This window comes from Anabrus simplex, chromosome 1, assembly GCF_040414725.1.
Source record: "Anabrus simplex isolate iqAnaSimp1 chromosome 1, ASM4041472v1, whole genome shotgun sequence".
NCBI classification, from domain to species: Eukaryota; Metazoa; Arthropoda; class Insecta; order Orthoptera; family Tettigoniidae; genus Anabrus; species Anabrus simplex.
Window position 1 is genome coordinate 1,165,895,959 of NC_090265.1, and position 14,219 is coordinate 1,165,910,177.

General features: G+C 37.1%; 1 protein-coding gene across 1 annotated transcript in view; it reads left to right on the forward strand.

Moving 5' to 3' along the window:
• Positions 1 to 14,219, forward strand: part of LOC136877155 (uncharacterized) — a 120,918-nt gene that overhangs the window by 67,575 nt on the left and 39,124 nt on the right. The window contains exon 5 of the mRNA XM_067150968.2: positions 4,708 to 4,862. Within this exon, the coding sequence (XP_067007069.2) occupies positions 4,708 to 4,862 (155 nt within the window). The remainder of the gene's footprint in view (positions 1 to 4,707; positions 4,863 to 14,219) is intronic.

Consider the following 14,219-nt stretch of genomic DNA (forward strand, 5'->3'; position numbering starts at 1 on the left):
GAGTGTTGCATGAAATAAATCTATAATGAAAATACATGTTTCTTCTTGTTCTTATTTTTCTTCTTCTTCTCCTTTGCAAATGGTTCACTTAGGACCACACTGAATCAACATTTTTTCGAGCTTTCTTCCTTGCCCAATAGTTCTTCATTTTCATTGATTGTTGTACTTTCTGTTTCTCCGGCCAAATACGTCGGTATCTTCTCATCTTCCTCAAATCCCCTTTTGTGAACAATTTTCCTAATTATATTTCTATCCTGTAGATTTGGTGATATTAATTCAGCGGGGTCTTTTGCGGCTTACTTGTACCCTTATTATTTTGTATGTTTGATTTCTAAAAAAAATTGTGCATTCAATAAGTACCAGGTGTATGCATAAGTCTTTTCTGGTTTCACTAAGAGACAGCGCCAGCGAACAGTATGCACCGTATGAATTTGACACATACGTCAGTTTGTTAATCTGACATTAACCTACTAACGCACATGAGTTGAGTCCATCAAACACTAGCATCTGTGTTGTATCGTTCAGTGATCATGTCGACATTTGTGCCTGAAAAAGAACATTATGGCACGCATTGCTTTTCTTATTTAATCAAAAGGAAAAGGCTGTGGAAAGTCATTGTTTGCTGGTAGAAACATATGGTGAAATTGCTCCGTCGATTAAAACAATGAGATATGGTTTCAGCAATTTAAACATGGTGATTTCAATGTGAAAGAGAGTGCGCACTCTTGTAGACCACGAAAGTGCGATGACGAGCAATTGCAGGCGTTACTGGATGATGACCCAACTCAAACTCAACATTAATTGACACAAGCGTTAAAAGCATTAATGAGCAATGGGGAAGCTCAGTAAACTCGGTAAATGGGTCCCACTCGATTTGAATGAACGGCAAATGGAAAATCGCAGTCACTTGTGAAATGCTGCTTCAGTGCCACAAAAGAAAATAATTTCTGTACCGAATTGTGACGTGTGACGATAAATGGATTTAGTTTGAAAACCTGAGGTGGCGAAAATCGTGGCTGTACCTGTTGAAGCCGGTCCTTCAACACCAAGGCCAAATCGCTTTGGCAAGAAGACTATGCTTTGTGTCTGGTAGGACCAGATTAATATTGTGTATTATGAACTCTTGAAGCCTGGCGAAACCTTTAATGCAGAACACTGTTGCCAAAATTGATCAATTTAAATCACACATTCAGACATGCCAACTCTCCAGATTTAAGCGGGAGACTCCCGATTTTTCATTGTTCTTCCCGATCTGATCACCAGGACCGATCCCCCAATTTTCAGAACAGTTTCAATAATTTTCCTACTATTTTAAACTCCTGTGCATTTCCTTGTTCTATCAATATATGGCTGAATATGGCTGGTCAATAATAGTTCTAATAATCACATCTGGTTGGCAATTCGGGGCACGGTGGCCAGCCATGTGCTCCTCTTTAGTCTATAATACAGTTAAATACTCGAATAGCTGAGTAATAGGAAGTCTAAGTTGCAAGCGAGTAACCTAACCTCAGAAGTAGCACGCCATAGATGTCTACCCGGAGCAGGACCTGCATAAGTGCTCGAGTTACGTCACGTAGTAGTGCTTCTTGGTTGTATGTCTTAATATTTGTTTTGGCCAAAATGTCAAAAAGGAAATATGATGCAGTGTTTAAAACCGCTTATAGCGAAGAGTTCCTGTGTTTCAGTGAATCCAGGATGGGACTAATGTTCACATTCTCTACTATACGTAGGTGTTGATTTTTCAGTTGCGTATGGCAGGAAGTGCGGTATACTCAAACATGTGCAAATGAAAAAACATAAGGGGATTGTCCAATGTGTAGAAAGAAATTATAAACTGAACTTTTCATGTAAAAACCAAGATGTAAATCCTGTAACGAATGCCAAGGCTTTATTTACATAATTTATCGTAGAACATAACCTGCCTGTAAATTGTGCCCACCACGCGGGGCCTTTGTTTCGCAAAATGTTTCCTGATTTAAAAATCGCTGAATGATATGGGTGTGCTAAAATGAAAACAGCAGCTATCATTGCAAAAATGTGCATGGAAGAAAGGGAAAAAATTGTATCACATTTGCAAGTGAATGCATTTTCTCTTGCTACTTATGGAAGCAATAAAAGTGTCGTGAAAATATATCCTATTGTTTAACATTTTTTAGGCCTGAACTCAATGAAATTCAGAGTTGTCTACTCTCTGTGCCTAATTTAGGAGGGATGCTGCTGGAGCTAACATTGCCAGTCTTTTGCTCTCAACTTTTCAGGAATTCTGCATTCCATTAAAAAACTGCCTAGCTCTTGGTGCTGATAATGCTCCGGTAATGGTAGGATTAAAGAATTGTGTGGCAGGATGTTTGAAGCAGGAAAATAGTAACATAATTATCGTAGGCTGCTCTTGTCACCTAAGTAATCTTGCTGCAGAGAAGGGTGCAACGTGCTTGCCTGTAAATGTAGATGAAAGTATAATTGATATATTTTATAATCTGGAAAGGAGTGAAAAGAGGAAAGAAAAGTTCAGAGAATTTCAGACTTTACACAACACAGTGATCAGGAAAATTCTGAAGCATGTGCCTACTCGATGGTTATCATTAAGAAGGTGTTTAAATAGGATTTTGCTGCAGTGGGACCCTTTGGTTACTTTATTCAGGGGTAAAATTGTGAGGAAGGATTCTAAGATGGGAACTTCGAAGACTTACAAAATTCCTAAGCACCGTCTAAGTGCAGATGTGTCTTGTTTGTCTGAAAAGGTGAAGCATTGTCATAACATTTCACTGCACTTCTCAGTTAAAAGGGAAACCCACTCATCAAGTTCACCTTAAAAAAAATGACACTGATGACACTAAGAGCCATGCTTTGTCACATGAAGAACGACTGTTCTTGTTCCTTTCATCAAATTTACATAACTCTTTTTGCCTTTTTCTCTAAAGTTTTATGTATATATTTGAGAATATAAGTATGCTGTACATCCACTTATTGAAGTCAGTTTTGGAGGAACTATTGAAGAATGTGATGGCAAGATTTTTGAAACCATACATTATTAAAAGCTCCTCCTCTCTCCTTGATGTAGATTATCATACTTCAGCAAATCAAAAGGATGATTGTAATGTGACGGTAGGGAATTCTACGTTTGTTTTAGTGAACACTTTGAAGTCTGAGGAAAAGTACGTATTCTTTAAGTCTGTTAGAAAGTGTTTCTCTTCATCATGTGACTACATGGTACACAAATTTCCATTCAGAGATGAAGTTTTAATGAATGCAGAATTTGCAAATATTTCTGCTATAAGTAAGGCCTTAGATTTTTCATTAATAAGTTTCCGAACATTCTGACTTGTGAAACAGAACATTTAGATAAAGAAACTGATATTCTGCACTCCCAGTTCTGTAACTTTCAGCTCGAAGAAACAGACCTGGCAAAAGGAAGAATTGATGTTCAATGGGATAGGTAGGTCATATGAAATCAGCTGATGGTGTACTGAAATATGACAGACATTCTAAGGTAATGGTTGCTATGTTATCAATTTCATGTTGCAATGTAAAATGTGAAAGGATTTTTAGCAGAGTCACAAAGACAAAAACACAGTTCAGATCCTTACTGTCTGAACAAACTTTGGAAAAACTTTAAACCTTAAAATCAGTTCAGCAAGACATGTGTTTTGAGCAAAAATTTAGTTCCGAGTTTCTGAAGAGGGCTAAGTCAGCTACGGGTGTGCTGAACAACAATTAGTCGTAATGTATTCAGCATGTGTAAGGATGAGAAGTCACATGTTCCTAAAGTTCAGATATGTCCTGTATTTAGTATTCACATATAAATAATGAAATATATATATGTTGTCCAAATAGAATTGGTAATGTATTGAATTATAATGAATTAGTACATGTTCTGCCATCAGTGATGTGTCGTAATACATCACGATTCACTGCCAAATTTCTCCTGATTTTTTACTTTTGAAAGTTGACATGTCTGCGCATTGATCGGTAGATGATCGGAATGGGCCAGAAGACATGGCAAAGTGATTTTGTACACGACAATGCGCCGTCTCACACAGAAAAAACCCGTGAAAGACACCTCGAAATTGCTTGGATGGGACATCCGCACCCACCGTACTGCCCTGACCTGGCGCCATCTGGCTATCACCTTTTCGCATCAGTGGGGCCTGCACTCGCAGAGCAGCATTTCAGCAATTTTGAGGAAGTTGGAAAATGTCTCAACAAAAGGTTTGCCGCGCAAGACAAGCAGTCTGTCTGGCATGGTATTCATAAGTTACCTGAAAGATGGGTGAAGTGTGTAGGAGCCGATGACCTATATTTTGAATAAACAAAAAATTAATTTCCTTTGAAAATTGTGTTTTTCTTTACCAAAAAACCAGGCAAAAAATTATGCAAACACCTGGTAAATCTCCCTGATATTAATTCTTTCCAAATGGCTTATAAACTGAATTCGTTGCAGTCTCATTGTATCAGTAAGTTTAGATATTTTAAAATATATTTCTGAGTTGGGATTGAGGTAATGCATTCCACTTTTAATTCTTGGCCCTAATATTTTTCTTATGGTTTTCCTTTCTCTAATCTCTAATTGTTCCTTTAAGTTTTTATGAAGTACATTGAGCATTTCTGAAGCATGAAGAACTTCAGGTTTGATCACATGTTTCATACTAATATTCAGTTTTTTTTTTTTTTTGGTAAATTAATGAGGTTTGTTCTGTTTTATTGCAGGTAACTTACCTCCTCTTTATGGTTGGATTATACTGGCCTTCTCAAGCATCAGCATTTTCATCTTGATTTTAATTGCATTATTGAGGCTGTTTGGAGGTCGAGTGCGATTCAGTACCTTGCTGTTTGGTGTGGAAATTGGTGGTGATAATGAACAGGTGGGTTTTAGATTTCTTCTTTTGTTACAGAACATTGAGTTATCTGACTGGAAGAGTAACAATAAATATTGCTGTAATTCACTGAATAAGGGGGCAAAGTTAAATCTGACAAAATGCACATCTAAAACAAAGGAAGTATATTTTTTAAATTCTGTCAGATTTGAGTAAGAAGCAGGACCTGCAATCTGCTTGCATTGCACATTTCACTGCAATAGAGCTGATGATATGGAAAATATATCCTAAAAAAATAAAAAGGATACATAAATCTCTTGATAAAATGTTTGTCCAAAGCTTTATCAGTGATAATTAACTGAGAATTTATTGCCAACAAACAGTAATATCTTAATATTATTGATTTATGGTAATATTACATATAATATTACTAGAATGAATTGTTCGTACATAGGCAAGTCAATAAGTATCTGCAATTTTGCTCTAATTGTCTTTAGGTTGGTTCTATGGCACTGTGTGCTCACCAGTCGCTAGATGGCACCATTGTCTACATTATCGTATTCACAAAGACGCACACAGGAGATGCTGTCAGTTTTGTATACTGTTTTATTTACAAATTATATACACATTAACCCGTAGAGAGCCATACAACGATATATCGTTTCGTATATACGCGTAAAGTGCCAACCACGATATATCGTTGTTTGGATAGCGCGCAATTCTATACGAGTTAGTACAACTTTGGCCGTCAGATTGCAACATCTTATGTGTCGAGTCCATAGATAATTGTCATTAGATTTTAACTACGCCGCTAGATAGTGCGTAAATTCATTCGCTATCATGCATTGAATTTCTAAAGTCTGTGTTCATCTACGACGTATGATCTCCATGCCGCGTGAGTAAAATGGCGACTAGCGGGAGAAGTTATTTTGTTGACGATGACGAACTGGCTGTTTATCTTAATACTTTTTAGTGAAGAAGAGGATGATGACTCTGATGAGGAATTCATTCCTCCAACAAGTGAGGAAGGGTAAAGTGAAAGTGTTATTTGGACTGATAACGGCGAATTTTCTGTAAACACTCAACGACTTGCTCATTGTCCAAATGTAAACATTGAAAGTGGTAATGACCGTCTGAGTGACAGTACTGATGATGATGACGGCTGTAACAATATCCAACAGCAACAATTTCCTGTTTTCTGTGAAATACAGTTAGGTCAAGATGCAAAATACCAACCCTAACCTGATTATTATGATACTCCTAGCCCGAGACACGCCCCTTCGTCAGACGCAAACCTATAGCGTATTTTTATATTATTTTTCACGGCTCAATTATTGAATCTCATAACTACAGAGACATCAGAGAGAGAAATCATATGCCAGAGCACAGCAGTGGCGCCCGGTTACATTGACTGAAATAAAGGCTTTCATTGCTGTTTTGTTGGAAATGGGTATAACTATAAGGCCGAGCATATTTTCTTATTGGGTCAAAAACTCCCGTTATATTCCGTGGTTTTGAAATATTGTTCTCAAGAAACAGATTCCAATTGATCTTGAGATTCTTTCATCTTGTGAACAATGATAATGTATCACCATCTGGTCACCATGACTACAACCCATGTGCCAGGTTCGATCCCATTGTTGAACATGCCAATTGTTTAACGATACCATTGTACATAACTCTTAAACTATTGAAGATAAAAATGTAAAACTTTACATGTTTATTCATCTAAAATAGGACATTTCAAAGAAGTCATCAATATTTACCGTTGAGTTGAATTTTCTGTTTTTTTTTCTTTCTGTTTTGTTTCTGATTTTTAATTTTTGGTGTTTTGAAATTGTTTGGAAATAATTTTTTTTTTTTTCAAAATACCCAAGAGCATTTTAGTGCTGTAATTTTGTTCAGCAGTAAGAATGTCTTCTTGTTAACATTTAATAAAAATTTCAAGTCATAGTTATAATATTTGTGAACTATATAGTCCAGAGAGTGAGAACTTGCAAAATTTTCTAAATCTGTCTGGCACTCTTGGCATACTGTGAGCAACCGGGCCTACACACCAAATGAACCACCATCTTGAACTCAAACACTTGACTGCCACATTAGCATGTCAACCAATTGCTGAACACTTGACAAGATCACATGTACCAACACAACATAACCACTTCCAACGGAATTACCACAACATGAGTTCACATATTTAACTCGACTAAAGACTCTCCCTAACAACTCTACTCTACTCAGCTCTCAAGACCGTCCTTTTATGTACCTTGCCTGGCGAGGCTTCCAGAAAAGCATGACACAACATGCTTTCTCGTATCTTCTCAAGTCTTCAATAAACTATGTACAAATGAATAGAACATTCTCTAAAACTCGAGTACCGGGCGAGTTGGCCGTGCGCGTAGAGGCGCGCGGCTGTGAGCTTGCATCGGGGAGATAGTAGGTTCGAATCCCACTATCAGCAGCCCTGAAAATGGTTTTCCGTGGTTTCCCATTTTCACACCAGGCAAATGCTGGGGCTGTACCTTAATTAAGGCCACGGCCGCTTCCTTCCAACTCCTAGGCCTTTCCTATCCCATCGTCGCCATAAGACCTTTCTGTGTCGGTGCGACGTAAAGCCCATAGCAAAAGAAAATTTAAAAAAATAAAAATCGAGTGAAAAGGATGCGTTGTTTAAGAATCTTACCCTGTGTTGCACAACATTACATTGGATTTATACATCATGTTTACAGGTAATAATGAATGATATACTATTAATGGCATGTTCTTACTTTAAATAAAGTTGTATTAATAAACTTACAGCAGAAGTATCATGACATAGTCCGGCCCCGCGGTGTAGGGGGCAACGCGGCCACCTGTCACCAGGTGGCCCTGGGTTCGATTCCCGGCCGGGACAGGGGTTTTCAGTTGTAATGATTAATATCCCTGGCCTGGGAACTGGGTGTTTGTGACGTCCTTAATCTTCCTTTCCTCACACACAACATTCCATACTACCGCCATTCTTCATACAATATGGTGCCAGTAGGGGCAAAGGATCCACATGGGTCGACGCCCCGAACAAATAGCATTTAAAAAAAAAATCATGACATAACCTCGCATGTTCTGTTACACAAGACAGATGATACAACACACAAATAATCGCAAATAATAAATGATACAGCCATGATTATAGCTAATAAAATCCGTACTGACAACCTGCCGTACGTAACTACGTAGATTACATGTAACAAGCTTTAACAGCTTCATTTTAGATAATAATACCTTATTGACTATAAATCAAATAGTGAATATTTAAGATTAACTTAAATATTATATTTAAGTGGTCCGCCTATTCAGTACATATATGATTTATTACATTTAGTACATGTTTCGTCCCCTGGGGGACATCATCAGCTACAAATATAATAAACTACAATAATATATCAGAATATCAAAATTACATTATTAAATTGGAAAGACACATTAAAAACATTGTTGTATGATAGGATATTTAAAATACAATATTGGCAAACTTTGTTAAAGTTGCAAATCATCTATATATATATAAAATAAGAGTTTTGTCTGTACATTGCTCAGAATTTGAAAAGAATGGTATTTCTGTATCGGTCATGTCCACAGTAACAAGGAAATGCACTTTTTACTTTTCCGTAATTTCTGTCTGTATGTATGTATGTATGTACACACATCACTAGAAAACAGCTAAAGAGAATTTAATAAAAATCGGTATGCAAAGTCGGAGAATAAGTTGCTACAATCTAAGCCATAAATAATTTTATTCACGCTGATAGAAATGGTAGTTTGGGGGAAGACCTAAAATTTAATTTTCAAATATTTATGTTATTAGTGGCCCTATCTCAATAAAAATAGGTATGCAAAGTTGGAGAATAAGTCGCTACATTCTGGGCTATAAATAATTTTATTTACGCTGAGTGAAATGGCAGTTTAGGGGAAGGCCTAAAATGTAATTCTTAATTATTTACGTCATTAGTGGTCCTATCTCATTGAAAACTGGTATACAAAGTCGGAGAATTAGCCACTACAATCTAGGCTGTACATCATTTTATTCACACTGAATTAAATGGTAGTTTAGGGGAAGGCCTAAAATTTAATTCTCAAACATTTGTGCCATTAGTGGTCTTATCGATAAATACTACATAACCAAAGTTATACAGCATGAAATTTCCGACCATTTATGTCATATATTTTTACCGTACCGGCTATGATAACACAGATATTCATGAATTTGTATTTTAGTTGCTAACTCCATATCGACGCCAAGCCACGAGAAAATGGGGTAACAGAATTTAATGAAAATCGGTATATGGAGTCGAGGAATAAGAAACTACAGTCTAAGCTATAAACAATTTTATTCACCCTGGATGAAATTTTAGTTTACTGGGCGAGTTGGCCGTGCGGTTAGAGACAGACGGCTGTGAGCTTGTATCCGGGAGATAGTGGGTTCAAATCCCACTGTCAGCAGCCCTGAAGATGGTTTTACGTTGTTTCCCATTTTCACACCAGGCAAATGCTGGGGCTGTACCTTAATTAAGGCCACGGCCGCTTCCTTCCAACTCCTAGGCCTTTCCTACCCCATTGCCGCCATAAGACCTCTCTGTGTCGCTGTGACGTAAAGCCACTAGGGAAAAAAACCCAAGAAATTGTAGTTTAGGAGAAGGCGCCTAAAATTTAATTGTTAAATGCCTATGTTTTTCGTCCTATCAAAAAGTACTACATAACAAAAGTTACAGAGAATACAATTTCCGATTTTTTATGTTTTATTCAGTTTTACCGTACCGACTATGATGAGTGGTATTTCAGATTCGGAAGAAAACTAAATGTGAAGGCCTAAACTATCGAAAGCGCATAACACATTGATCAACAATAACATTATGTTGACTATTGTTTGTTGTGAAGTTATTTGTTTCTTATGCTGCCTCTCAACTCCATTAGATGGGATTACTGCTGCATACCGAGTATAACACCATGACTGAATATTGGCGGGAAATAGCCGGGGAGTTAGAAAACTTTCTTCTTTAGCATGTTATTCCTCTGGTCCATACATTTTCTGAAATAGCTGGTACGTAACACACTGGTTCTTCATAGTATTCCAGTTATTCGATCCCTACTCTGAAGCTCTTTTTTGAATGAGCTGTGTGCATACTTAAGGCAGAGTCTGATTTGGTGGTGGTGGTAGTAGTAGTAGTAGTAGTAGTAGTAGTAGTAGTAGATAAAATTTGGAGTTTTGTCTGTACATTACTCAAAATTTACAAAAGGATGGTATTTCTGTATCAGTCATTCCCACAGTAACAAGGAAATGCACTTTTTACTTTTCTGCAATTTCTGTCTGTATGTATGTATGTACACTGCATCACGAGGAAACGGCTGAAGAGAATTTACTGGAAATGGGTATACAAAGTCAGGTAATAAGTTGCTACAATCTAGGCCGTAAATAATTGTATTCACACTGAGAAAAATTATAGTTTAGGGGAAGGCCTACAATGGAATTCTCAAATATTTATGTTATTAGTGGTCCTATCTTAATGAAAATCGGTATGCAAAGTCAAGGAATAAGTCGCTATAATCTAGACTATAAATAATGTTATTCACGCAGAATGAAATAGTAGTTTAGGGGTAGGCCTAAAATTTAATTCCCAAATAATTACGTTATTAGTGGTTGTATCGATAAAGACTACACAACATTTTAGTTATGTAGTATTATATTTCCGATCATGTATGTATTATACGTTGTTACCATAGCGGCTATGATCAGAGATATTAATGAATTTGGATTTTTTTACTAAGTCCTTATCAGTGCCCAGTCACGAGAAAATTGGTAAACAGGATTTAATGAAAGTCGGTTTGTAAAGTTGGAGAATAAGGAATTACAGTCTACGCTATAAGTAATTTTATGAGACGCCCTAATATTGCAGAGTCGAAAGAAAACTAAATGTAAGGCCTACTAAGGTCATAAAATTGATCAACAATAACATTACATTGACCATTGTTTGTTGTGATGTGCTTTGTTTTCTGTTGCTACTCATCTCCGATAGATAGGGTTACGCTGCGTACCGAGTATTTTTTTAAAATTTGCCTTACGTCGCACCGATATAGTTAGGTCTCATAGCGACGATGGGATAGGAAAGGGCTATGAATGTGAAGGAAGCAGCGTTGGCAGCATTTGCCAGGTGTGAAAATGGGAACCCACGGAATAACATCTTCAGGGCTGCCGAGAGTGGGGTTCGAATCCACTATCTCCCGGATGCAAACTCACAGCTGCGCGCCTCTAACCAGGCGGCCAACTCGCCCAGTCGTACAAGTGTAACAGTCTGCCTAAATATTGATAAGAAATGTGTTTTTCCACCATTCAATACACAATTTATTTTAATATATTAAGCTAGTACCGGTTTCGGCTCTTAAACGGCCATCATCAGCTAGTACATGTTTTGTTTAGCCATTAGACAATACACAAGTTGTTATATTAGGCATCCGGATGTCTAATGGGGGATGGAAATGTATATAATAGCATATAATTAAAATATCAGTGGTTAGGGTAAAAAGTTACAAATAGAGTATGAGTATGTAAAACATATTAAAAAACACACAGGCCACAATATACAACATTTAAAAAAGTTTCAACACATTAAAATGGTGCGTATGGGTAGACACTTGTTAAAATCTTCAGTTCATGCTATATAGATTCCATTCTTCTGTCCTCTGTGCAGTTACTTCTAAGTTATGTTGATTATATTGCGTAAGGTAATCTTCAAGGACATTTTGAAACTAGTGTATGTCTTATTGATGTGGGCCTTTGTCGTGATGAAATTTTGTTGTGTTATATATCCCAACTTGTGATATACTATGGCAGGTTTCAATATAGCAAACAGCAGGTCTCGAGTTTGTGTTTAGAAGTGGTCGGTGGTAACACCTCTCTCGTCTATGTTTGTTCTTGTAGTCTGTAAAGATAAAGTGATATAAGTATGCCGGTAGTGTGTGTATGAAGGAATGCCTAGTGTGTGTATGGAAAGAGTACTTACTATGGTTGTTGTGGAGGTCTTGTGCCGATGTGTTCAAACACAAACTCGAGACCTGCTGTTTGCTATATTGAAACCTGCCATAGTATATCACAAGTTGGGATATATAACACAACAAAATTTCATCACGACAAAGGCCCACATCAATAAGACATACACTAGTTTCAAAATGTCCTTGAAGATTACCTTACGCAATATAATCAACATAACTTAGAAGTAACTGCACAGAGGACAGAAGAATGGAATCTATATAGCATGAACTGAAGATTTTAACAAGTGTCTACCCATACGCACCATTTTAATGTGTTGAAACTTTTTTAAATGTTGTATATTGTGGCCTGTGTGTTTTTTAATATGTTTTACATACTCATACTCTATTTGTAACTTTTTACCCTAACCACTGATATTTTAATTATATGCTATTATATACATTTCCATCCCCCATTAGACATCCGGATGCCTAATATAACAACTTGTGTATTGTCTAATGGCTAAACAAAACATGTACTAGCTGATGATGGCCGTTTAAGAGCCGAAACCGGTACTAGCTTAATATATTAAAATAAATTGTGTATTGAATGGTGGAAAAACACATTTCTTATCTATACTTTGAGTCTGTCAATACGGAAAATGAAATTTATAAATAATAATGCCTAAATATTGGCGAAAAGTAGCTGTGGAATTAGGTAACTTTCTTCTTTAGCAAGCCATTCCTCTGATTCATAAATTTCCCCATACTACTGGCACGTAACACACTGATTCATCATAGCATTCGAGCTATCAGTCCCTACTGTGAGGCACTGATTGGAATGAGAAGTGTGCATATTAAACAGAATATTGGCAGAGGAGTGTTTACGGCTGCCTGTGGCCTGGTCATTCCAGCTCTGGAAACTTTGGACTGTTGGATCGGCACCGTAATACTGTTTGTTAAAAGTGAGAAAATGTGTAGTTTTTCATTTGATCGAGTATTTTATGTGATAACATTGCTTTTAATCGCTACATTCCTGCTGACGTTTTTGTAATGACGTATGTTGACTTCAGTTAGGAAAAGCACAAATCAGTCTTTCTGAGAATCCCGTAGCGAAGCACGGGTACATCAGCTAGTATAATAAAACTGGTTGAATTGTTCATTAAACTCTTGATGATAAAGTTCGTGAAAACTAATAGTTGTATTCATAAAATCTTAAAATGTTGTCATGAATAAGAACTCCCTATTCAAGAATGCTTTGAATGCTATGTAAACTGAACTCCTGAGCTCCCTTAACACATTGCCGTCAGCCCCAAGTTAAATTAATTAATCTACACTTGAAATAAATATGTTTAAGGCATTGAAACTTACATGATTAAATATTTACATTATTGAAAAAGGCCCTGAGTGAAATCTACAACTATAAATTATGCTTAAATTGCAGTTTCATCTGATATCGCCCACCATTGCCTCAGCATACCATCTGGGGCTACGTTATAGAGTTAGTACTTCATAGAACCATATCCAAAGTACTGTTTGCATGTAGGAGCTGTACCAGATGATTTAACGATTGCTGTAGTAGCCTCAGATACAAAGAAAAGGGTAATAAATACAAAGCAGATAATTGAAGGCCAGTCAACTGATATACGAGGCGTGTTTTTTAAGTAAGGTCCATTTGAAAATAAGTACACAACGAAAGGTTATTTCAAAAAAGTAAATTTATTTTCAGAAAGTACATACTTCACTCTATTTTTTGACATAGTTGCCAAGTTTGTTCAAACACTTATTATACCTCTTAACCAATTTTAAAATACCCTCTTCATAGAAACTTGCAGCATGCTCCGATAACCAAGAGTTCACTGCTGTTTTCACGTTGTCGTCATCATTGTAATGGTTGCCACTGAGGTGATGTTTGAGATGGAGGAACAGATGGTAATCGGTCAACGCAAGATCAGGACTGTAGGGTGGGTGATCTTCCCAGCCAAAACTGTCCAATAAATTGCGGGTCTGACCTGCAGTGTGAGGTCTTGCATTGTCATGGAGAAGGACAATTCCCTTTGTCAGCATGCCACGTCTTTTGTTTTGATTCGCTCTGCGTAGCTTTCTCAGGGTTTGGCAGTATGCTTCTGCATTGTATGCTTTGAATTATCGTTCCTCGTTGCATGATGTCGACCAACAAAACACCATGCCTATCCCAAAACACCGATGTTATGATTTTGCGCTGGGACAGAGTCTGTTTGGCCTTCACCTTTACAGGTGAGTGTGTGTGTGTCTCCATTCCATGCTCTGTTGCTTCGATTCGGGCGTGATATGCGAAACCCAGTTCGTCTCCAGTTATGATCTGACTCAAGAAGTCGTCACCTTCTTCGTCATAACGAGTCAAGAACTTCATCACACACTCAAATCTTT